Below are 27478 nucleotides of genomic sequence, written 5' to 3'. Positions count from 1 at the left end.
CGATATCTAAAGGATGCAATGCATCCTTCCTCACACTCATCCCGAAGAAGAAATGCCCGATGGGATTAGGAGATTATCGACCCATCAGTTTGATTGGTAGTTTCTACAAGATAATTTTCAAGCTCCTCGCAAATAGTCTCAAAAAACTAATTCCTAATCTCATTGGTTATGAACAAAGGGCGATACATATTGGATAGTGATCTAATTGCCAACGAGGTTGTGGATGATTTAAAAGTGCGTAAGTTAAAAAGTATCGTTTTTAAAGTAAATTTCGAAAAAGCCTTTGATAGTCTAGATCGGAATTACCTTCTTGAAATCTTAAAGTTAATGGGCTTTGGTAATAGATGGATTAGTTGGATTGCTTCGTGTCTTGAATCTGCGCCTGTCTCAATTCTAGTGAATGGGTCCCCGACCGAGGAATTTATGCTACGTAGGGGGTTAGGCAGGGGGATCCTTTATCCCCTACCTCTTCATCCTAGCCACCGAAGGCCTAAGTTCGCTAATGAAAATGCTTTATCTAATGGCCTGTTTAGGGGAGTCAAGATTGGAATGGCCAAAACTGTGGTGTCACATCTTCAGTATTCCGACGACAATATACTCTTTGGGGAATGGAATAGACGGAACATCTTAAACCTCATGAAAACGCTAAAATGCTTTGAGAAAATCTCCGGTTTAAGAGTTAATCTTAAAAAAAGTTGTCTTTTCAGAGTTGGCGTCTCTAAGCAGACTGTTGAAGATTTAGCTTCATTAATCGGTTGCAATGCGGGTAGCTTTCCTATGTCTAACCTCGGGTTACCAATCGGGAAAAATATGAAGAAAAAAAAATTAAAGAATGGGAACCATACATCGAGAAAGTTCGGGGTAGATTATCGGAATGGAAATAAAAAATGATATCATTTGGGGGTCGCCTCACGCTCGTTAAGTCGGTGCTTAGTAGTCTTCCGTCCGTTGTACGCTTCTCCCTATTCTATGCTCCAACAGGGGTCATCAACTTGTTGGAAGGTATGCGTCGAAAATTCTTTTGGGGCGGGTCGGGTGATAACAATAAATTATCATGGGTAAGTTAGGATACCATTCTTTCGTCTTATGAACGGGGCGGGTTTAATATTGGTTCCCTTAGAGCTAAGAACCTAGCTTTATTAGGAAAATGGTGGTGGCGTTTTCATCTAGAAAATAATGCTTTTTGGGTTCAAATAATCAAAAGCATATATGGGGAGGGCGGGGGTTGGTTCCATGTAATACTCAGGTTCGTGCAGTGAGAATGTCAATGTGGCAGAACATAATTCAAATTGATTCAAGTCCTTAAAAAATGGAACATCAACTTCTCTTATGCTTTTGTCAAAACGGTGAGCAATGGAGAGGACACTTTATTTTAGAAGGATCTGTGGCTCGATAACGTGTTGTCGTGTGAAAAGTTTAGTAGGATTTTCAGATTAGAATCAAACCAAAATGCGCTCGTTTCGGATAGGGTCAGGACAGAGGATTCCTCTTGGTCTACTTATTGGCAATGGAATCGAGCACCTTCAGGAAGAACAAATGAAGAGTTGTTGCAGCTTAACAACCTGCTTCAATCCTTCAACTTTGCAAATAATCAACGAGATACTTGGTCATGGTCGATGCACAACAGCTGGGTATACTCAACGAAGGTTTTTTCTAACATTCTGAATGATTTAATGCTTCATATTCATGCTTTGGCGAATGTTACTATGCGTAATAGTTTGGTCCCACAAAAACTCGACATCTTCATTTGGAGAGCGAAAATTGGGAGACTCCCGGTACGGGTAGAGTTGGACAAACGTGGTATAGATCTTGACTCGGTTCGGTGTCCAAATTGCAACAACGATCCCGAAACGGTAGAACATATGTTACTAAATTGACCAAAAGTAAAGGATATTTGGGTTCAAATATTTAGATGGTGCAACTTGGGCAATGTCACGTACAGGGGGCTAGAAGTCATGCTCCAAGGTATAATTCCGTCTTCAAACTAAAACACCGTATAGCAAACGATAGAGTGGGTCACGGGTTATACAATTTGGAGATTTCTTAACTTGAAAGCTTTTGAGAATAAGGATTGAACTGGACCTTCGGTTGTCAACGAAATTCAAACGAAATGCTTCCTTTGGGTATCGTCGAGAGCCAAGAAATTTAATATTGATTGGAACCAATGGGTGCTTAATCCAAATGTTTTCGATGACCACGGTTAAATCCTCGCAATTCCCATAGTTTTTCATTTCCTTCGGGTTGTCCTGTTTTTTAGTATTAGTCTCCAGCTTGTTGTAAATTTCCTGTTTTTGAAGCAAATGCAAAGCCTCATGCATGTCGCTGCTCCTGTACTCTTGTTATATATTAATGAAATTAATTGGCTTTTCAAAAAATAAAATAAAAAATAAACTACACTTGATCTTAACCTCTTCACTTCGCCTACTCAGCTAATGGAGATTAGAGCATTAGAATTGCAACTTTTGGACATTCTATGTGTTAGAATGTTATAATTTACCCATGATTCTTATTGATTAAAGAGGCCAAATATATAGTACATGATCTGATCTCATATCCCTTGATTTTAGGGATCCTACATTTAATATGAGATATGGATATATATGCTTACATTTAATGCTAAATATTACATAAGATATTGTCTACGTCTAATATCCGTTAACATCCCCCCGCAGTTTGAGCGGGAAAGGAATGAACGGTCAAACTGGATTAAAATGCTAAAAATTAAATAACATTATTCTTTCCGAGCAGACTGATATTCGTTGATGTGGTTGCGTATTGCTTGACTACGTTTCCTTTTCCGTAACGTTTTTTTTTACGTCGTGGCTTGCTTTGCCTAAGGATTGAGCAGGACTTGGGCATTTGAACTTTTTCGACGATAACCAGTCTTTATCGGAAGAGATTATTATTCTTATTATTTTTTTTTCGTGGTTTGAAACGTAGTCTAGTTAGGCGGGTCATCCTCACGCGCGATTAAATAAATGCAAAAGTATTATTACAATATATATTTTTTTTTTTAAGAAAAAAATTGTGGGACCGATAAAGGTAGACCAAGAATGATAAGATTTTTTATTTTTTTAATTAAAAGAAAAATGATAGTGGGAACAGGCATATGGAATGGGTCAAAAGGTGAGGACAAGGAAAATATTGTTAAATGTTTTGTGATGTAAACATGTGGGCTCCCAATGAATAATGTCCTCCACATCCGTGTATGGAGTGATTATTATACCCGGTACATGTACATTTTTATTTTTAGAGAGAAAAGAAGAAGTGAAAGAATAGAGATGGTGATTTGTTGAGGATACGGAATACATAAATTTTTATTTTTTTTTGAAAGATAGAGAGGAAGATGGCTCGTTTGAAGAGCATGAAGATTTTGGAATTATCAGTAGAAGAGGAAGCGGAAGTGAAAGAGCAGAGGTACACTCTTCTTTTTTCTTTTTTTTAGAAAGGGTGACAGATTTAGAGATTTTAGAGCTGTCACGGTGTAGATTTCAACCGTGATGTAGCTGCTGCGGTGGTGATGCTACGGTGTATATTTCAACCCTGATTTGGGGGTTTTTTTTTTTGACGAATTTTGCAGGAAATTGGAATGCAAAAGAAAATATAGATAGAAGACCGAAGAGGTTCGATATTGATGGTGGATTCGAAGATTTGCAACGGTGTATATTTCAACCGTGAGTTTTGCAAGAAACAGAAGAAAGATAGAAGACCGACTAGAAGGTTTTCGGTATTGGTGGTGGAAACGGTGTATATTTTAACCGTGATTTGGGTTTTTGTGAGTTTTTGCAAGAAATTAAAAAAGAAAGATAGAAGACCGAAGTAGAGTTTCGGCTCTGATGGGGTTAGGAAGATTTGATGGGTGGTAGAGCAGAAGCGGCACACTGGCGGCCGACTAGGTTTGGATCAAACCCTCTGATACCATGTTAAAATGTTATAATTCACCCATGATTCTTATTGATCAAAGAGGCCAAATATATAGTACATGATCTGATCTCATATCCCTTGATTTTAGGGATCCTACATTTAATATGAGATATGAATAGATATGACTGCATTTAATGATAGATATTACATAAGATATTGTCTACGTCTAATATCCGTTAACAATCTAAACCCAACAACAAAGTTATCCGATTCTTAAGATTGATACTGTGACCATATTGTGAAGACCCGTCCTAATCCATCCGGACGAAGTCCATATCGATTATAAACGATTCACAACAGTTGATTACATCGCGAGGTACTTGACCTCTATATGATACATTTTACAAACATTGCATTCGTTTTTGAAAAGACAATCTTTCATTACATCGGAAATTGACGTCATGCATACCATTTCATAATATATCTAACTATAATTGACTTAATAATAATCTTGATGAACTCAACGACTCGAATGCAATGTCTTTTGAAATATGCCATTAATGACTCCAAGTAATATCTCTAAAATGAGCAAAATGCACAGCGGAAGACTTCTTTCGTACCTGAGAATAAACATGCTTTCAAGTGTCAACCAAAAGGTTGGTGAGTTCATTAGTTTAACATAAATAATCATTTCATAATTTTAATAGACCACAAGATTTCATATTTCCATTTCTCATAAACATACGTCCCGTACATATAGACAAAAATAATCATTCATATGGATTGAACACCTGGTAACTGACATTCACAAAATGTATATAAGAATATCCCCATCATTCCGGGATCCTCCTTCGGACATGATATATATTTCAAAGTACTAAAGCATCCGGTACTTTGGATGGGGCTTGTTGGGCCCGATAGATCTATCTTTAGAGTTCGCGTCAATTAGGGTGTCTGTTCCCTAATTCTTAGATTACCAGACTTAATAAAATGGGGCATATTCGACTTCGATAATTCAACCATATAATGTAGTTTCGATTACTTGTGTCTATTTCGTAAAACATTTATAAAAGTTGCGCATGTATTCTCAGCCCAAAAATATAAAGGGTAAAAAGGCAAATGAAACTCACCCTACTGTATTTTGTAGTAAAAATACATACGACTATATTGAATAACTGAACAATGCAGGGTTAGCCTCGGATTCACGAACCTATATTAGTATTATATATCAGATAATATCATAAACGTATTAAATATTAATTATATAATATTTATAAAAGTTTTATGTTAAATTCCAATATGTACATTATTTACTTATTACCTACTTATTTCATATATTATATATGTATATTAAATATATTTATTTTATATACTATAATATTAAGTTATCATAATATTCAATTATTAATACTTTTGTCGATAATAACAATAATAATATTAAAAATTTGTAATATGATACTAATAATAATATTTATAATAATTTGTATGATGTTCATAATAATGATAATAATGATCATAATTATAATATTATTAATAATAATAATAATAATAATAACGTGTTACTTTACTTTAATAATCTAATGATAATAACAGTGATAATAGTAAGAATCATATTTATCATAACTTTGCGATTAATTTCAAAACTTATAAATACGGTTCCTTTAACTTAATTTCTTAGTCATATTTATAACTGTATATGTATTCATATAATTTATAATTATTTTCTATAATTTTTACCATAACAATTTTTATTATTAATTTTATAATATAGACATTTATTAACATGTTCATAATCATAATAATAATAATAGTATCAATAATACTACCTTAAGAACAATATTAGTACTAATAATGTTAGTGACACAAGTTATACTAGTGTTAACAATAATAATAATTTACTTAATAATAATAATAATAACAATGATAATAATAATAAATGATAGTGAGAAAAGCTACCTCTCCAATATTTCCCCAAAAAGATTAGGACTGCCCACGCCCAGGTTCGAACCCGCGACCTCTCGTTCGCACACAACACTCTCTAACGACGGCTCCATAACTGTTATTCTGATTTAAACCCCAACCGAATTAATATAACATGTTTATTCATTACTTCCTCTTCTTCCCAATTCATTCAGTCGACCCACGATTCATCTCATCGAAAATCAGTTATTAAACTTATTTATATTGTTCTTTAGGAGTATAATAATCACTGATATTTATTTGTATTGATAGAAAAGGAAAAAAAAAATAAAAATAAAAACACACGACCTGCTGTTGTCGCTGAATAAAAAAAATCCAAATTTCAAAACCAACATCTCGAACGTTTTAGACGAATATTAAAACATGAATTGTGTCCCAAATCACTCCTAGTAACTTTATCCATCATCAATTTCAACAGATACAACACCTACGACTTTAATTTGATCCTTGAAAGTTCGTTTGACTTTTTCTCATTAAACTTTGACCTCACAATTCATTCTCAATTTAAAGAGTTGAAAGCTGAAATTTTGTGTACAGATTCAATAAAAGATTCCTAACAGAATTGCGTTTTTAGAATTTGAAAATTTATTCAGAATTGATTAAATGTTTCTTCACAGTCCAAGAACATTGACTCTATAATTGATTATGAGATTGGAACTGTTTTAGACAACGATTACAACATGAATTTTGTTTCAAATCCCTCCTCTAACCTTTATGGATCATCAATTGATCCATAAACATCGAAATCAATTCAAATTTTTATGATAAACAAAACTGTTGACTTTTTGAAATAATGTTTGACTCCAAAAATTCGTATTCAATAGTTTAAATTGGGATCTGAAAACTTACAGGTAGTTTTGTTGGATAGTTCCTAACATATCTGCATTTATGGATTTTGAAATGGGATCCTAATTTGATCTATTGTTGAAATCGTTCAAGAACAGGGTATAAGTTTTCTGAGTTCTATCAGTATTCTGTTTTAATTCTTCATTTAAAGATGTGGATAGCTGTATATAAGGGTAGTAATCGAATATATGATGCAGTGCCATGAAGTGATCAATTTTTGGCTGTATTGAAACTTGATTCAGACGGGTAACAAAACCTCAGACAGGAAGAATCAATAGAATAATAAAATATATATAGCAGGTAGTATATAATCTGATTCGTACGATTTTTGATGGAGATATGTAACAACAATAGATAGGAAACAAAATTTGGTATAGTTGATTGTGATAAAGCAAGATTGCATATTTATCTAACTGCTATAATTGATATGTATAAATATAAATGCAAATTTTATTTAGTGACAATACTTTTAATATTATTCATAAACATAATAATATTAGAAATAATATTAATCATAATATACGAATAAGGATAAAAATAATAATGGTAGTAATACTTTTTAAATAAAAACAATGGTAATTTTTGTTAATAATGATAAAAATGATTATTAATGATAATAATACTAATTATAATATAATTGATATTATTAATAATATTAATAATAATAATATTAGTACTAATAATAACATATCAATTTATGTATATCAAATTCCATATCTCTATTTTAAATAATAATATGACTAATACCGATTTCAATATTAATATTAATATTAATAACAATAAAGAAAGTAATAATACTATTTGTATAACACTTATATTTCTAATTTGTAATTACTTTTAATATATTAACTTTGCATATTATTAATTATATAATATTTACAATTTATATATACCAACTTATTCATACCCAATTCCATATATATGTATATATTTAAATCTTGTATTAGACGTAATAATATTAATGATGCAAATATTAATAGTAATATTAACATTAATAATAATGAAAACAATAATAGTGCTATTAAAATATCAATTCATATTTTTAATGTATAACTATATTTAACCTATTAACAGTATATATTATAGTTGCACCATATATAATATATGTTGAACATTATTTATTTATCTTAATACAAAAACATTATACAAATTTGTATTTGTATAATAAATGTGATTGTCTTATGTATTTATAAGTATTATATATATATTTACTTGACATGTTATTTTCTTTTATGAAAGGACCCGTCCTAATCCATCCGGACGAGGTCCATATCGATTATAAACGATTCACAACAGTTGATTACATCGCGAGGTACTTGACCTCTATATGATACATTTTACAAACATTGCATTCGTTTTTGAAAAGATAATCTTTCATTACATCTTAAGTTGACGACATGCATACCATTTCATAATATATCTTACTATAATTGACTTAATAATAATCTTGATGAACTCAATGACTCGAACGTAACGTCTTTAGAAATGAATATCATGAATGACTCCAAGTAATGTCTTTAAAATGAGCTAATGCACAGCGGAAGATTTCTTTCATACCTGAGAATAAACATGCTTTAAAGTGTCAACCATGTAGTGACCCGAACTTTTCCATGTTTATATATATTAATTGAGATTGATATTTACATGATTAAATGTTTCCAACATGTTAAGCAATCAAACTTGTTAAGACTTGATTAATTGAAATATGTTTCATATAGACAATTGACCACCCAAGTTGACCGGCGATTCACGAACGTTAAAACTTGTAAAAACGACATGACGATATATATATGGATATACATATGGTTAACATGAGATTATGATAAGTAAGTATCTCCATAAGTATATTAACAATGAGTTATATACATATAAACATGACTACTAACTTAAGGATTTCGAAACGAGACATATATGTAACGATTATCGTTGTAACGACATTTAAATGTATATATATCATATTAAGATATATTAATATATCATAATATCATGATAATATAATAATTTAACATCTCATTAGATATAATAAACAATGGGTTAACAACATTAATTGAGATCGTTAACTTAAAGGTTTCAAAACAACACTTACATGTAACGACTAACGATGACTTAACGACTCAGTTAAAATGTATATACATGTAGTGTATTTAGATGTATTAAAATACTTTTGGAAGACTTCAAGACATATATCAAAACACTCATACTTAACGAAAATGGTTACAGTTACTTTCCCATTCTTTTCTTTCATCAAGAATTCTAGTCGTATTTTTAACCGTATTATACACAGCTTCAAAACGTACTTACTATGGGTATATACCAAGAGGAACTAGCATGGGATTCCACTCTTGATTATGTCATGTATGACTAATCAATTTTAACTTCTACCATGAGCTAGTCAACTAACTAGAACTCCTTTTAACCCCACTCACCACTCACCAATTACCACTCATCATTCACTCCATTTCACTTCCAATTCTCTTTCTAATTCTCTCTCAACACACCCACACTATTATGAACATATTTTTCCAGTAGTTAATCATCATCTTCATCAAAAATCACTTCAAGAATCAAGCTATAATCATCATAGGAAGAACACTTCAAAAATCCCTTCAAGTTTACTAATTTACTTCCAAGCTTTCTAATCCATTCCAAGTAATCATCTAAGATCAAGAAACCTTTGTTATATACAGTAGGTTATCTTTCTTATTCAAGGTAATATTCATATTCAAACTTTGATTCAATTTCTATAACTATAAACTATCTTAATTCGAGTAAAAATCTTACTTGAACTTGTTTTTGTGTCATGATCCTACTTCAAGAACTTTCAAGCCATCCAAGATCCTTTGAAGCTAGATCATTTCTTATCACTTCCAGTAGGTTTACCTACTAAACTTGAGGTAGTAATGATGTTCATAACATCATTTGATTCATATATATAAAACTGTCTTATTCGAAGGTTTAAACTCGTAATCACTAGAACATAGTTTAGTTAATTCTAAACTTGTTCGTAAACAAAAGTTAATCCTTCTAACTTGACTTTTAAAATTAACTAAACACATGTTCTATATCTATATGATATGCTAACTTAATGATTTAAAACCTGGAAACACGAAAAACACCGTAAAACCGGATTTACGCCGTCGTAGCAACACCGCGGGCTGTTTTGGGTTAGTTAATTAAAAACTATGATAAACTTTGATTTAAAAGTTTTTATTCTGAGAAAATGATTTTTATTATGAACATGAAACTATATCCAAAAATTATGGTTAAACTCAAAGTGGAAGTATGTTTTCTAAAATGGTCATCTAGACGTCGTTCTTTCGACTGAAATGACTACCTTTACAAAAACGACTTGTAACTTATTTTTCCGACTATAAACCTATACTTTTTCTGTTTAGATTCATAAAATAGAGTTCAATATGAAACCATAGCAATTTGATTCACTCAAAACGGATTTAAAATGAAGAAGTTATGGGTAAAACAAGATTGGATAATTTTTCCCATTTTAGCTACGTGAAAATTGGTAACAAATCTATTCCAACCATAACTCAATCAACTTGTATTGTATATTATGTAATCTTGAGATACCATAGACACGTATACAATGTTTCGACCTATCATGTCGACACATCTATATATATTTCGGAACAACCATAGACACTCTATATGTGAATGTTGGAGTTAGCTATACAGGGTTGAGGTTGATTCCAAAATATATATAGTTTGAGTTGTGATCAATACTGAGATACGTATACACTGGGTCGTGGATTGATTCAAGATAATATTTATCGATTTATTTCTGTACATCTAACTGTGGACAACTAGTTGTAGGTTACTAACGAGGACAGCTGACTTAATAAACTTAAAACATCAAAATATATTAAAAGTGTTATAAATGTATTTTGAACATACTTTGATATATATGTATATATTGTTATAGGTTCGTGAATCAACCAGTGGCCAAGTCTTACTTCCCGGCGAAGTAAAAATCTGTGAAAGTGAGTTATAGTCCCACTTTTAAAATCTAATATTTTTGGGATGAGAATACATGCAGGTTTTATAAATGATTTACAAAATAGACACAAGTACGTGAAACTACATTCTATGGTTGAATTATCGAAATCGAATATGCCCCTTTTTATTAAGTCTGGTAATCTAAGAATTAGGGAACAGACACCCTAATTGACGCGAATCCTAAAGATAGATCTATCGGGCCCAACAAGCCCCATCCAAAGTACTGGATGCTTTAGTACTTCGAAATTTATATCATATCCGAAGGGTGTCCCGGAATGATGGGGATATTCTTATATATACATCTTGTTAATGTCGATTACCAGGTGTTCACCATATGAATGATTTTTATCTCTATGTATGGGATGTGTATTGAAATATGAAATCTTGTGGTCTATTATTATGATTTGATATATATAGGTTAAACCTATAACTCACCAACATTTTTGTTGACGTTTTAAGCATGTTTATTCTCAGGTGATTATTAAGAGCTTCCGCTGTCGCATACTTAAATAAGGACGAGATTTGGAGTCCATGCTTGTATGATATTGTGTAAAAACTGCATTCAAGAAACTTATTTTGTTGTAACATATTTGTATTGTAAACCATTATGTAATGGTCGTGTGTAAACAGGATATTTTAGATTATCATTATTTGATAATCTACGTAAAGCTTTTTAAACCTTTATTGATGAAATAAAGGTTATGGTTTGTTTTAAAATGAATGCAGTCTTTGAAAAACGTCTCATATAGAGGTCAAAACCTCGCAACGAAATCAATTAATATGGAACATTTTTAATCAATAAGAACGGGACATTTCAGTTGGTATCCGAGCGTTGGTCTTAGAGAACCAGAAAATTTGCATTAGTGTGTCTTATCGAGTTTGTTAGGATGCATTAGTGAGTCTGGACTTCGACCGTGTTTTCTTTAAAAATGATTGCTTAACATTTTTGTTGGAAACTATATATTTTTAACATATGAATATTATGTGATATAATAATCTCTTAACGTGTTTGATATTATGTGATAGATGTCTACCTCTAGAACAAGTCCCATTGACTCACCTAATAATAATGAAGAGTCAAATGTAAATTGGAATGATTCGTGGACTGATTCACAAGTTCCCGAAGAGGAACCGGAAGAAGAGTCGGAACCGGAAGAAGAATCGGAACCGGAAGAAGAAATAGAACCGGTGGGGGAAATAATAAAACGGTTAAGTAAAAGAAAATCCTCAACCAACCGACCAAGGTTAATTATGGTCAATGGTGTTTCCGACAAGGAAGCAAAATATTGGGAGGATTACCAATTCTCCGATGAATCGGATTCCGACGAGAATTCCGATGATGTTATAGAAATTACCCCAACTGAATTTAAAAAGGCAAAAGAAAATAATAAGGGAAAGGGCATAAAAATAGAGAAATCTAATTCCAACCCCGATGAACTTTATATGTATCGTCAACCCCCGAAGTCCTTAAGTTGTAACAATGACCCGGGAACCTCTAAACCACCAGGTTTTTCTAAACCAATGTGGAAAATTACGGCTCGTATTAGGGGAACATCATATATCCCTAGAAACTTGGCAAAACGAACCAAAACCGAAGAAGAAGAAACAAGCGAGTCGGAATAAGATAGTTGTATTCGTGTGGTGTAATATATGTAATATAGTGTGCTTATGCTTTATGATATATGTAAAAATTGCTTGTACTAATAAGTATTTTTTTTATGAATCTAACTCTTGTCTATTTTACAGTATAAAAACACAAAATGGATAGATAATCCAATATTTTAAGAGACCTACCCGGAGACATGATTGATGAAATCTTGTCTAAAGTCGGTCAGAATTTTTCGGCACAACTATTTAAGGCGAGATCAGTTTGTAAGACATTCGAAGAACGTTCCAAGAATGCCTTGGTTTATAAAAGGCTTTCGTTCGAAAGATGGGGGATATCACATTGGGAAATCCATAAGTTACGATGTGTTTACTTTGACGCATATATTGCGGGGAACCCAAATGCTATTTTACGCAATGGGTTAAGAAATTATTTTGACTCAATATATCCGAATATTGGACTTCGTGATTTAGATAAAGCGGCTAACATGCAACATAAAGAAGCATGTTATGCTTACAGATTAGTAATGTTCGCTTCTCACCAAAGTGAGAACAAGAACATCGGACTACAACTATTAAACAAAACGTTCCCACAAGTGACGGAGTCGGTAATTGGGGTAAGAAATGAGGTTTTTAGGTTATTACGAGACTGTTGGACATTACGTAACCTTCGTCCCTTTGACGACGTTACAACACGCTGTCTTATCAACGGCCATAACGGTTATGTTCCACAAGACCAAGGATGGGAAGTAGTCCTAGTAAAACCAGAATGCATGACTTGTTTCTGGACGTATGAATTACGTGTCTTTATTGCCTTTGCTGAACGACTTGTGTACTAGCTAGAATTATCTTCACAACTATCTTGTATCAAAGTTATTGTGTAACACCCCAGCTTAACATGACCACAATATTGTCCGCTTTGCCCGCAGGCGCACGGCTTTTTCTTGGCGACCACACACGAGAAGCACTTTCCCAGGAAGTCACCCATCCTGGTAGTGCTCTCGCCCGAGCACGCTTAACCATAACGTACTCGCACTTTTACTCAGCCTGTGATCCCAAAACGCGTTGTGTCATTTAAGCGTGAGTATTACCTTATAATCCCATGATCACTCATGTTCGTGGGCGATGTGGGATTTGCCTAGGGTGTTACATTCACCCCCCCTTAGGGACTCATCGTCCTCGATGAGGTTTGCCCCACCACCCCCAACGGCACATGAGTGGCTCTGATACCATTTGGGTAATTATAGATCGACTTACTAAGTCGGCTCACTTTTTGCCGATTAGGGAAACAGATTCGATGGAGAAACTCACTCGTTTGTATTTGAAGGAGATTGTTTGTAGGCATGGTGTTCCTATATCCATTATCTCCGACCGAGACAGTCGATTTGTATCAAGGTTTTGGCGATCTTTATAGGAAGCCTTGGGTACTAGATTGGATATGAGCACCGCTTATCATCCTCAAACGGATGGTCAAAGTGAAAGGACCATTCAAACGTTAGAAGATATGTTGCGGGCGTGTGTTATTGAATTTGGAAATGGGTGGGATAAATATTTGCCGCTGGCTGAGTTTTCTTATAACAACAGTTATCATGCAAGTATTAAAGCCGCACCGTTTGAAGCTTTGTATGGTAGGAAGTGTAGGTCTCCTATTTGTTGGAATGAGGTTGGGGATGCTCAACTCACAGGTCCAGAAATTATTCACGAGACTACTGAGAAGATTGTGCAGATTAAAGAAAGATTGAGAACCGCTAGAAGTCGGCAAAAGAGTTATGCCGATAAGGGAAGGAAAGATGTTGAATTTCAAGTTGGTGATCGTGTTATGTTAAAGGTTTCGCCTTGGAAGGGTGTGATCCGTTTTGGTAAAAGGGGAAAGTTGAGTCCTCGTTTCGTGGGACCATTTGAGATCATTGAAAGAGTTGGACCAGTGGCTTATCGTTTGAGATTGCCACAAGAGCTCAGTGCTGTTCACGATGTTTTCCATATATCGAATTTAAAGAAGTGTTTGGCCGAGGCCGATCAGACTATTCCTCTGGAGGAACTTCAAGTTGATAAGCAATTGCATTTTATTGAGGAGCCTATTGAAATCATGGACCGAGAGGTTAAGACTCTTAAACAGAGCAGAATTCCTATTGTCCGAGTTAGATGGAACGCTAGACGCGGACCCGAGTTCACTTGGGAACGTGAAGATCAGATGAAGCAGAAATACCCGCATTTGTTCCCAAATGACGAGTCAACCCCTACACCTGCTTAAATTTCGGGACGAAATTTCTTTAACAGGCAGGTACTGTCATGACCCTAATTTTTCCGTTATTTTTTTTCTATTAAATATTTAACTTTTGTTAACTGATAGCTTTGCCATGTCATTTCTATATGATTTATTACATTCTAAATAATTTAAATAATATTCCAATATTATTTATTGAATGGAAATGTGTATTTATGTGTTAGTACGTTCCTACGTATAACATTTTTATTCGAAGAATCGTCTCGTTAAAGTTTCTAAACCAACGATCATATTTTGTGATTTCCAAATCCGAATTATCTTTATAAGACATTCCAATGTCATATGGATTTAATAAAATATTTCTATATTTTATTTCATGAATTTTTATCCTTCTCGCGTAATTTAATCGCGTAATGTTATTTATCTCGGATCAAGTTCGTTTATCTTTCAGGCCAAGGTCAAAAGGCCAAATTAATGAATTAGGCCATTTTAGCAATATGATCGAATATTTTTGGGAGCCCTATGAGTTGTCCATCTATTCCTTCTAATAGATTTTGCCCACTACCAAACTTAAATAATTAAATAATTACATTTAAGATATTATTGTTATTTATTATGATTATATATAAAAATAATAATAATAATAACAACATTAATGGTAGTATTGCTTCCGCGATTAGTTATAAATGTAATTTAAATTTTTACTTAATACATATATGTTCATAATTGTCCTAAATAAAAGACTAGTATAATTATGATCGTTAATTCACAATCTCATAATGTATCTAAAGAATTAGAGGATAAATGGTATATATAGTGACGAAAGACGATCTTTATAATCTTGAAGACGATGGACAGTCTTTATAATTAATCTTGAAACTTCCTAAAAACTTGTGGTTTAATATTTTATATTTATTTTGTTTAGAGTCTATAATTTATATGTTTGAAGTCAATTTAAGCACACACTGTTGAATGATTTAGTTTGACATCAATGTATCATCACGTCATATTAAGTCCAAATGATTAGTTGTTAAATCTAAATTTTTATATAAAAATACACATGTGATGAGAAAGAAAGAAAAATTAATTGAACAAACAATTAAAATAATTAAGAAAACAAGATTAGTTATTGTAACAGACAAATAATTAAAAGTGTACCAATTATTGGTAGTTGTTGAACAAAAACCCAAACATGTCGTTTTATACATTTAGTCAAAAAGTATTGGCTAAAGCAGACTTGCATATGCATATAAATTGGGCAAAGGACCATGGCCATACCACTAGTTTATATAAAAAAAAAAAACAAAAAGAAATTAGTTGTAATAGTGAATGCAACCACTCAACTAACATGGACCTTGCTCTTTAAAATAACAAACTTGGCTAATTTGTAAGTCCAAGTAAAATAATAATAATAATAATAATAATAATAATAATAATAGTAATAATAATAATAATACAATTGTACTAAGGTGTACGTATGAGAAATGATATAAATAAGTAAATATAACAATAACAACTATTATTATATAATAATACTACATAGTAGATATGGAGTGGGTTTTAAATTTTCACTTTTGTTAATCGAGAATAATATCGTAATTGTTGCAACAGACGTTTAAATCAAAAGATATATATTCTCTAATCTTTCAAAGATATAAAACTCAAAATATATCTATTCTCTAAATTTGTAGTTAAACATTTAAAATTTACAAGCCTCCATCTAGTTGACTAACATACACTGAGTTTGGCTATAACTTGGTCAAAGATAATATTGTTATTATCTCTCACCTGATCCATTTAAACATCAACGACATGATTATAATATAAATATAGAATAAGTTCTTAATAATTCAAGCAAATGAAAAGAATAATAAAGTCAACAAACTAGTGCTCAAATCCCAATTTAATTGCCCACCATGAGTTTTATGGATAGACCCAACGTTATATATATACATCCACCAGATTAAACATCACACACTCACGTAAACAAATAAAAAAAAAAAAAACACACAACCAGAGAAAATAAAAGAAACATAGAGCAAGTGAGAAAGCTTAAACGAGATCGAGAGATTAATCTACGCATTTAATTCGGTACTAAATCGGTTACTCCCAAGGTATTTCTCATTCTTAAACTGAATATTAATTAACATGCTATGCAGCCATATTCATTATCTTGTTTTGATATCTCTAAAAGTAACCAAGATTAACTCGTACTCATCGTTTCGATAACAATATTGAAGAGCTTTGTGACTAAAAATTTATCTATTCTTATTGACAAATACAAATCCAAAAGTTATAGTACTTGTAATACGGTGTAGACTTAGTTCGATTACATATTTACAATCAAAAGAATGAAAATATATGAATGCTCTGTTTTTTTTTTTCCGGTAACGATATCATATAGTTTTGTGGCTTAAACTAGTAGTAAATAAATCTTAGAATTTTACCGTATTTAGAATCATTTTTTTTAAATACTTATTTGAATTCATGAAAGAAAATAAATAATATGGAAGAATCAAACGAACATGGAAGACTAGGTGATAATTTATATGAATTTCAATTTTAGTTCTTGAAAGTATTATTTTAATATATCTATAAAAAAGGCACATGCAGAATCGAGAATAAAGATGATGATTTTTGAAATTTTCGATTTTCACCCTTGAACTATCACTAGAGTTACAAACATTAAAATAACTATCCAAATCATCTACACTATCCAAATCTAAGGCTTATATGTTGTTGCAATACTAAATTAAAAGAATAGAATAAAAATATAAGGAATATGAAGATAACTTATAAAGGTGTTGTATGACAACTGACCAACCTTATTACTCTAGGTTAAACGCTTCGAGACGTTCTTACGCATTTTGTTGCTCTTGTGTATTTTGCTGCGCACTTTAAGGTGAGTTATAGTCCCACCTTTTTCTAATGTTTTAAATATTTTGGGATGAGAATACATGCTTTTTTTGTTTTACCTATTAGACACAAGTGGCAAATCATGGTAAATTATTCATTGTGAGTTGAAACACAAATATTCCCTAATTTGGTAACTTTTAATTACTGGTTCTTGCTAGTAAACGCGAATCCTATGGATAGATCTATCGGGCCTGGCCGCCCCATTCTGTGCTAGTCGCGCTAGTGTTTAACGGAATGTTTAGTACTTCGTTAGAAGATACACATGTTTCTGTGTATATTATATATTGCAAGGGTAAATAAAATGAGACAAGTTAAGTTACCAAGTGCTCACGGAAGATGTAATAATATTTTTAAGACGTTTCTCAACATTAAATCTTGTAGTCTAATTTTATACTGTTGTTATACTAAACCTATAATTCACTCAACATTTTTGTTGACTTTTACTCGCATGTTTTATTCTCAGGTGATGATTGATTATTTGCTTCCACTGGCTAGAGAGTCTGCATATTGTGTCGCAGATTTTTATTTAAACATGTATAATATTGCATTCTGTTTTCATACATTCAGTTATTATGGTTGTTGGTTGACGTTTGAGCAAACATTTATTTCCTTTGGTTGTCTTTAAAACTTTTAAAAAGTTGGATTTTCCTTTTCGGGTAATCCATTTAAATAAATGAATGCAATGGTTGTTTAAAATATTCATATAGAGTTTTCGATCAAGGTTATGGGACCGAGTAAACGTTGGTCGTCATGGATTATTATGACGGGGCGTTTCTTTTGGTATCAGAGCTTTGGTTGTAGGGAACTAGGTGGTCGTAATGTGGTCAACCCTGGGTCAATAGGGTGCATTAGAGTCTAGTCTACAGCCTGACCTTTTTATGATTATAGCATTATTATGCGTTAAATGAACATTATCTGATTTATTATAAGTTAGATTTTAATGTTATTTCTACTATATATATGCATGTGATTTACGTGACTAACCGTGATTTCTTCTTATCTTATCTTTCTTTATTCTCGTGCTAAGATCATGCCTCCTCGTGAATCTACCGAAGCTCGCTTTCAGCGATTGTTAGCAGAGGGTATCGCTGCTGCCACTGCTGCTATGGCCACAACTCTTCAGAATAATATCAACAACAATGGCAATAATGGGAATGGAAATGGGAACCATGATGGTTGTTCTCACAAGACCTTCATGGGGAGTAAACCTCAAGAGTTTTGTGGTACTGAAGGACCAGTTGGTCTTTCACGTTGGTTTGAGAAGTTGGAATCTATATTCCGAGCTAGCAGGGTCCGAGAAGAGGATAAGGTGAACTTCGCCAGTTGCACTTTGAAAAATAGTGCATTGACCTGGTGGAATAATCATGTTAGTGCTATTGGGAATGATGTGGCATATGGCCTTAGTTGGGAAGCTTTCAAGCAAAAAATGATCACCCGCTACTGTCCAAGAGGTGAACTTAAGAAACTAGAGACTGAGCTGAAAAATCTAAAAATGAAGGGAAATGATATTGATGCTTATGACCAGCGATTCTTTGAGTTGACTCTTTTGTGTCCAAATGTTTTTCCTACCGAAGACCTCAAGATCGAGGCTTATATTGAAGGATTGTCTGACTTGATTGAAGTTGGGGTTGAATCCAGTGAACCTCAAACTATTGAAGCTGCCATAGCTATGGCACACAAGCTGAACGACAAGATTTTGCGTAAGGCAAAGAAGATTTCATCTGGAGAAACTGGCAATGAGGTTGCTAAGAAAGATGAGAGCGGGAAGCGGAAATGGGAAAGTAACCGCAACTCAAATCACAATCAGCATAAGAAGCATAATAACTCGGGTTCAAAGCAGGGTAATCAGCGTCAAAGGTGCCCAAGATGCTACAAGAACCATACTGGGTTCTGTACAGCTGTGTGTTCTAAGTGCAACAAACAGGGACACATAGCTCAAGATTGTAAAAGCTCTATTTCTAATACTGCTGCAAAGGAACCTATTAATGGGAAGGATAAAGTTGTTGCACCGAGGGTTTGTTATGGGTGCGGAAAACCAGGACATTTTATCGATTCGTGCCCGGATAAGAAGAAAAATGGTGGGAACGCGCGTGGTAGAGCGTTCAACATTAATGTCAAAGATGCGAAAGAGGATCCTGAGTTGGTTACTGGTACGTTTTCAGTCAATAATTTACTGCTTCATGTTCTATTTGATTCTGGTGCGGATTCATGTTTCGTGTCTAGCAAACTAAGTCCTAAAATCATCACTCCATTATCGACCTTAGACGGAAAGTATACTGTAGAGGTAGCTAATGGTAAATTACTTAAGGCTGAAAAAGTGTATCGTAATTGTAGTATAACTTTGGGTGATAGAAGTTTTGATTTAGACTTGATACCTATTGAGTTAGGAAGTTTTGATGTAATCATTGGTATGGATTGGCTATCCAAGAATCGAGCTGAGATCGTTTGCTATGAGAAGGCTATTCGTATTCTTCAAGTAGATGGAGAACCGTTAATGATCTATGGTGATAGGAAGTGCAAGCAGTTGAACCTCATTAGCTGTTTGAAAGTTCAGAAGTATCTCAGGAAAGGGTGTCATGCTATTCTTGCTCACGTAAGAAAACCCGATCCAAAAGAAAGACAGCTGAGTGACGTAGCAATCGTCCGTGACTTTCCCGAAGTGTTTCCTGAAGATTTACCCGGACTTCCACCGCACCGAGCGGTCGAGTTTCAAATTGATCTAGCACCGGGTGCTGCTCCTGTAGCCCGTGCGCCTTATAGACTTGCTCCATCCGAACTCCAAGAACTTGCAAGTCAACTTCAAGATTTATTAGAGAAAGGTTTCATTCGTCCCAGCTCTTCCCCGTGGGGAGCTCCTGTTCTGTTCGTCAAAAAGAAAGATGGTTCGTTTCGTTTGTGTATTGATTATCGTGAATTGAACAAGCTTACTATTAAAAACCGTTACCCTCTTCCTAGAATTGATGATCTGTTCGATCAGCTACAAGGTTCGTCTGTTTATTCTAAGATCGATCTTCGTTCCGGTTATCATCAACTGCGTGTTAAAGAATCTGATATTCCGAAAACTGCTTTTCGCACCCGTTATGGTCACTACGAATTCCTTGTTATGCCGTTCGGATTGACAAATGCACCTGCTGTGTTCATGGACCTCATGAACCGTGTGTGTAGACCCTATCTGGATAAATTCGTTATTGTTTTCATCGACGACATTCTTATTTATTCCAAGAGTGATGAAGAACACGAAGAACATTTGAAGTTGGTACTTGATTTGTTGAGGAAAGAAGAGTTGTACGCTAAATTCTCTAAGTGTGATTTCTGGTTAAGAGAAGTTCAATTCCTTGGACATGTTATTAGTAAACAGGGAATACAAGTTGATCCTGCCAAGATTGAGGCAATTGAGAAGTGGGAAATTCCGAAGACTCCTACACAGATTCGTCAGTTTCTAGGGTTGGCAGGCTACTATAGAAGATTCATTCAAGATTTCTCTCGTATAGCGAAACCTCTAACTGCTTTAACGCACAAGGGGAAGAAGTATGAGTGGAAGGATGAACAAGAGAATGCTTTTCAGATTTTGAAGAAGAAGTTGACTACCGCTCCGATATTGTCACTACCGGAGGGTAATGATGACTTTGTTGTTTATTGTGATGCGTCGCGACAGGGCTTTGGTTGTGTTTTGATGCAACGAAAGAAAGTTATTGCGTACGCGTCACGTCAGTTGAAGATTCACGAGCAGAACTACACAACTCATGATTTAGAGTTGGGGGCCGTTGTTTTTGCGCTTAAGATTTGGAGACATTATTTGTATGGGGTTAAGAGTACAGTGTACACAGATCACAAAAGTCTTCAACATATCCTCGATCAGAAACATTTGAACATGAGACAACGAAGGTGGATTGAGACGTTAAACGATTATAATTGCGAGCTCTTATATCATCCGGGTAAAGCCAATGTTGTTGCCGATGCGTTAAGTCGTAAAGAGAGGGCTGAACCTCGCAGGTTTAGGGCCTTGAATATGACAATCCGAACTAACCTCGCTAGGCAGATTCTTGAGGCACAACAAGAAGCCTTAAAGGAGGAGAATTTCGTGAAGGAGAATATAAAAAGCGTGGCTAAGAAGTTTGAGGTACGAGCTGATGGTACTAGGTACTTTGCGGGACGTCTTTGGGTTCCAAAATTTGGAGGCCTCCGACAACTTGTGTTAGATGAGGCTCATAAGACTAGGTACTCTATTCATCCTGGTTCAGGAAAGATGTACCAGGATCTTAAGGAGCTGTATTGGTGGCATAATTTAAAAGGTGATGTGGCCAAGTATGTGGCTAAGTGTTTGACCTGTGCTAAGGTCAAAGCTGAACATCAAAAGCCGTCTGGACTTTTGGTGCAACCTGAAATTCCCGAGTGGAAGTGGGAAGGTATTACTATGGATTTTATTACGAAGTTACCAAGAGTTTCGGGTGGCTATGATGCCATTTGGGTAATTATAGATCGACTTACTAAGTCGGCTCACTTTTTGCCGATTAGGGAAACAGATTCGATGGAGAAACTCACTCGTTTGTATTTGAAGGAGATTGTTTGTAGGCATGGTGTTCCTATATCCATTATCTCCGACCGAGACAGTCGATTTGTATCAAGGTTTTGGCGATCTTTACAGGAAGCCTTGGGTACTAGATTGGATATGAGCACCGCTTATCATCCTCAAACGGATGGTCAAAGTGAAAGGACCATTCAAACGTTAGAAGATATGTTGCGGGCGTGTGTTATTGAATTTGGAAATGGGTGGGATAAATATTTGCCGCTGGCTGAGTTTTCTTATAACAACAGTTATCATGCAAGTATTAAAGCCGCACCGTTTGAAGCTTTGTATGGTAGGAAGTGTAGGTCTCCTATTTGTTGGAATGAGGTTGGGGATGCTCAACTCACAGGTCCAGAAATTATTCACGAGACTACTGAGAAGATTGTGCAGATTAAAGAAAGATTGAGAACCGCTAGAAGTCGGCAAAAGAGTTATGCCGATAAGGGAAGGAAAGATGTTGAATTTCAAGTTGGTGATCGTGTTATGTTAAAGGTTTCGCCTTGGAAGGGTGTGATCCGTTTTGGTAAAAGGGGAAAGTTGAGTCCTCGTTTCGTGGGACCATTTGAGATCATTGAAAGAGTTGGACCAGTGGCTTATCGTTTGAGATTGCCACAAGAGCTCAGTGCTGTTCACGATGTTTTCCATATATCGAATTTAAAGAAGTGTTTGGCCGAGGCCGATCAGACTATTCCTCTGGAGGAACTTCAAGTTGATAAGCAATTGCATTTTATTGAGGAGCCTATTGAAATCATGGACCGAGAGGTTAAGACTCTTAAACAGAGCAGAATTCCTATTGTCCGAGTTAGATGGAACGCTAGACGCGGACCCGAGTTCACTTGGGAACGTGAAGATCAGATGAAGCAGAAATACCCGCATTTGTTCCCAAATGACGAGTCAACCCCTACACCTGCTTAAATTTCGGGACGAAATTTCTTTAACAGGCAGGTACTGTCATGACCCTAATTTTTCCGTTATTTTTTTTCTATTAAATATTTAACTTTTGTTAACTGATAGCTTTGCCATGTCATTTCTATATGATTTATTACATTCTAAATAATTTAAATAATATTCCAATATTATTTATTGAATGGAAATGTGTATTTATGTGTTAGTACGTTCCTACGTATAACATTTTTATTCGAAGAATCGTCTCGTTAAAGTTTCTAAACCAACGATCATATTTTGTGATTTCCAAATCCGAATTATCTTTATAAGACATTCCAATGTCATATGGATTTAATAAAATATTTCTATATTTTATTTCATGAATTTTTATCCTTCTCGCGTAATTTAATCGCGTAATGTTATTTATCTCGGATCAAGTTCGTTTATCTTTCAGGCCAAGGTCAAAAGGCCAAATTAATGAATTAGGCCATTTTAGCAATATGATCGAATATTTTTGGGAGCCCTATGAGTTGTCCATCTATTCCTTCTAATAGATTTTGCCCACTACCAAACTTAAATAATTAAATAATTACATTTAAGATATTATTGTTATTTATTATGATTATATATAAAAATAATAATAATAATAACAACATTAATGGTAGTATTGCTTCCGCGATTAGTTATAAATGTAATTTAAATTTTTACTTAATACATATATGTTCATAATTGTCCTAAATAAAAGACTAGTATAATTATGATCGTTAATTCACAATCTCATAATGTATCTAAAGAATTAGAGGATAAATGGTATATATAGTGACGAAAGACGATCTTTATAATCTTTATAATCTTGAAGACGATGGACAGTCTTTATAATTAATCTTGAAACTTCCTAAAAACTTGTGGTTTAATATTTTATATTTATTTTGTTTAGAGTCTATAATTTATATGTTTGAAGTCAATTTAAGCACACACTGTTGAATGATTTAGTTTGACATCAATGTATCATCACGTCATATTAAGTCCAAATGATTAGTTGTTAAATCTAAATTTTTATATAAAAATACACATGTGATGAGAAAGAAAGAAAAATTAATTGAACAAACAATTAAAATAATTAAGAAAACAAGATTAGTTATTGTAACAGACAAATAATTAAAAGTGTACCAATTATTGGTAGTTGTTGAACAAAAACCCAAACATGTCGTTTTATACATTTAGTCAAAAAGTATTGGCTAAAGCAGACTTGCATATGCATATAAATTGGGCAAAGGACCATGGCCATACCACTAGTTTATATAAAAAAAAAAAACAAAAAGAAATTAGTTGTAATAGTGAATGCAACCACTCAACTAACATGGACCTTGCTCTTTAAAATAACAAACTTGGCTAATTTGTAAGTCCAAGTAAAATAATAATAATAATAATAATAATAATAATAATAGTAATAATAATAATAATACAATTGTACTAAGGTGTACGTATGAGAAATGATATAAATAAGTAAATATAACAATAACAACTATTATTATATAATAATACTACATAGTAGATATGGAGTGGGTTTTAAATTTTCACTTTTGTTAATCGAGAATAATATCGTAATTGTTGCAACAGACGTTTAAATCAAAAGATATATATTCTCTAATCTTTCAAAGATATAAAACTCAAAATATATCTATTCTCTAAATTTGTAGTTAAACATTTAAAATTTACAAGCCTCCATCTAGTTGACTAACATACACTGAGTTTGGCTATAACTTGGTCAAAGATAATATTGTTATTATCTCTCACCTGATCCATTTAAACATCAACGACATGATTATAATATAAATATAGAATAAGTTCTTAATAATTCAAGCAAATGAAAAGAATAATAAAGTCAACAAACTAGTGCTCAAATCCCAATTTAATTGCCCACCATGAGTTTTATGGATAGACCCAACGTTATATATATACATCCACCAGATTAAACATCACACACTCACGTAAACAAATAAAAAAAAAAAAAAACACACAACCAGAGAAAATAAAAGAAACATAGAGCAAGTGAGAAAGCTTAAACGAGATCGAGAGATTAATCTACGCATTTAATTCGGTACTAAATCGGTTACTCCCAAGGTATTTCTCATTCTTAAACTGAATATTAATTAACATGCTATGCAGCCATATTCATTATCTTGTTTTGATATCTCTAAAAGTAACCAAGATTAACTCGTACTCATCGTTTCGATAACAATATTGAAGAGCTTTGTGACTAAAAATTTATCTATTCTTATTGACAAATACAAATCCAAAAGTTATAGTACTTGTAATACGGTGTAGACTTAGTTCGATTACATATTTACAATCAAAAGAATGAAAATATATGAATGCTCTGTTTTTTTTTTCCGGTAACGATATCATATAGTTTTGTGGCTTAAACTAGTAGTAAATAAATCTTAGAATTTTACCGTATTTAGAATCATTTTTTTTAAATACTTATTTGAATTCATGAAAGAAAATAAATAATATGGAAGAATCAAACGAACATGGAAGACTAGGTGATAATTTATATGAATTTCAATTTTAGTTCTTGAAAGTATTATTTTAATATATCTATAAAAAAGGCACATGCAGAATCGAGAATAAAGATGATGATTTTTGAAATTTTCGATTTTCACCCTTGAACTATCACTAGAGTTACAAACATTAAAATAACTATCCAAATCATCTACACTATCCAAATCTAAGGCTTATATGTTGTTGCAATACTAAATTAAAAGAATAGAATAAAAATATAAGGAATATGAAGATAACTTATAAAGGTGTTGTATGACAACTGACCAACCTTATTACTCTAGGTTAAACGCTTCGAGACGTTCTTACGCATTTTGTTGCTCTTGTGTATTTTGCTGCGCACTTTAAGGTGAGTTATAGTCCCACCTTTTTCTAATGTTTTAAATATTTTGGGATGAGAATACATGCTTTTTTTGTTTTACCTATTAGACACAAGTGGCAAATCATGGTAAATTATTCATTGTGAGTTGAAACACAAATATTCCCTAATTTGGTAACTTTTAATTACTGGTTCTTGCTAGTAAACGCGAATCCTATGGATAGATCTATCGGGCCTGGCCGCCCCATTCTGTGCTAGTCGCGCTAGTGTTTAACGGAATGTTTAGTACTTCGTTAGAAGATACACATGTTTCTGTGTATATTATATATTGCAAGGGTAAATAAAATGAGACAAGTTAAGTTACCAAGTGCTCACGGAAGATGTAATAATATTTTTAAGACGTTTCTCAACATTAAATCTTGTGGTCTAATTTTATACTGTTGTTATACTAAACCTATAATTCACTCAACATTTTTGTTGACTTTTACTCGCATGTTTTATTCTCAGGTGATGATTGATTATTTGCTTCCACTGGCTAGAGAGTCTGCATATTGTGTCGCAGATTTTTATTTAAACATGTATAATATTGCATTCTGTTTTCATACATTCAGTTATTATGGTTGTTGGTTGACGTTTGAGCAAACATTTATTTCCTTTGGTTGTCTTTAAAACTTTTAAAAAGTTGGATTTTCCTTTTCGGGTAATCCATTTAAATAAATGAATGCAATGGTTGTTTAAAATATTCATATAGAGTTTTCGATCAAGGTTATGGGACCGAGTAAACGTTGGTCGTCATGGATTATTATGACGGGGCGTTTCATATTGTGTGCTATATTTCATGCTTTATGTAAAATAAGCGGTATTGTAAGTTTGTAAAATATTGTATAAAAGTTTGAACGCGAAATATTATTATAATCAGTTTTTCATATAGAATTGTAGTAGTTGAATTGTATATTAGCTACTAAGTATGAACTTAACGGGTAGGTACTACCCGAATTTAAACTTATAAAACGCTAATATGAAGAAAAAGCTTTTATAAATGAGTTCATATTATGCTACGAAATACTATTAACTACTCTTAATATTCTGTATGATTAACTTGTTCCATTTGACTATTTTGAAGGAAATGGCACCGACTACTCGACACACCGTGAATATGAATGAAGAGGAATTCCGTACTTTTCTAGCTTCAAACATAGCCGCAGTACAGGCTGCGCTACATACCAACAATAACCTTGGATCTAGCAGTACAGGAAATCGTGTAGGATGCACCTACAAAGAATTCACTGCCTGCAAACCTTTGGAATTTGATGGAACCGAAGGACCGATCGGATTGAAACGGTGGACCGAGAAGGTCGAATCGGTGTTTGCCATAAGTAAGTGTACTGAAGAGGACAAAGTGAAGTACGCTACGCATACCTTCACAGGTTCTGCGTTAACATGGTGGAATACCTATCTAGAGCAAGTGGGACAAGACGATGCGTACGCACTACCGTGGTCAGCATTCAAGCACTTGATGAATGAGAAGTACCGTCCCAGAACCGAGGTCAATAAGCTCAAGACAGAACTTAGAGGGTTACGAACCCAAGGATTTGATATTACCACGTACGAAAGACGATTCACAGAATTGTGCCTATTGTGTCCGGGAGCATTCGAAGATGAGGAAGAGAAGATCGACGCGTTTGTGAAAGGATTACCG

The 27478-nt window shown here is 33.5% G+C and overlaps 2 protein-coding genes and 2 long non-coding RNA genes across 4 annotated transcripts; all 4 read left to right on the top strand.

The window, feature by feature from the left end:
• The first annotated feature begins 327 nt into the window (after positions 1-327).
• On the top strand, positions 328-1877 carry LOC139870684 (uncharacterized). The gene is made up of 2 exons (XM_071858467.1): positions 328-791; positions 1433-1877. Exons 1-2 carry the CDS (start codon positions 328-330, stop codon positions 1875-1877), a joined length of 909 nt encoding a protein of 302 aa, XP_071714568.1.
• Positions 1878-16580: 14703 nt separating this feature from the next.
• On the top strand, positions 16581-18042 carry LOC139872723 (uncharacterized). Its single transcript, XR_011767143.1, has 3 exons — positions 16581-16644; positions 17368-17432; positions 17910-18042. It is a non-coding gene; the product is annotated as an uncharacterized lncRNA (long non-coding RNA).
• Positions 18043-18476: 434 nt separating this feature from the next.
• LOC139870683 (uncharacterized) lies at positions 18477-23384 on the top strand. Its single transcript, XM_071858466.1, has 2 exons — positions 18477-20265; positions 23353-23384. The coding sequence occupies exons 1-2, from the start codon at positions 18477-18479 to the stop codon at positions 23382-23384; spliced, it is 1821 nt and encodes a 606-aa protein (XP_071714567.1).
• Positions 23385-24958: 1574 nt separating this feature from the next.
• Positions 24959-26419, top strand: LOC139872724 (uncharacterized). The gene is made up of 3 exons (XR_011767144.1): positions 24959-25022; positions 25745-25809; positions 26287-26419. It is a non-coding gene; the product is annotated as an uncharacterized lncRNA (long non-coding RNA).
• Positions 26420-27478: the final 1059 nt, after the last annotated feature.

This window comes from Rutidosis leptorrhynchoides, chromosome 10 (genome assembly GCF_046630445.1).
Source record: "Rutidosis leptorrhynchoides isolate AG116_Rl617_1_P2 chromosome 10, CSIRO_AGI_Rlap_v1, whole genome shotgun sequence".
Taxonomy (NCBI): domain Eukaryota; kingdom Viridiplantae; phylum Streptophyta; class Magnoliopsida; order Asterales; family Asteraceae; genus Rutidosis; species Rutidosis leptorrhynchoides.
This window is presented reverse-complemented; position numbering and strand designations above follow the sequence as displayed.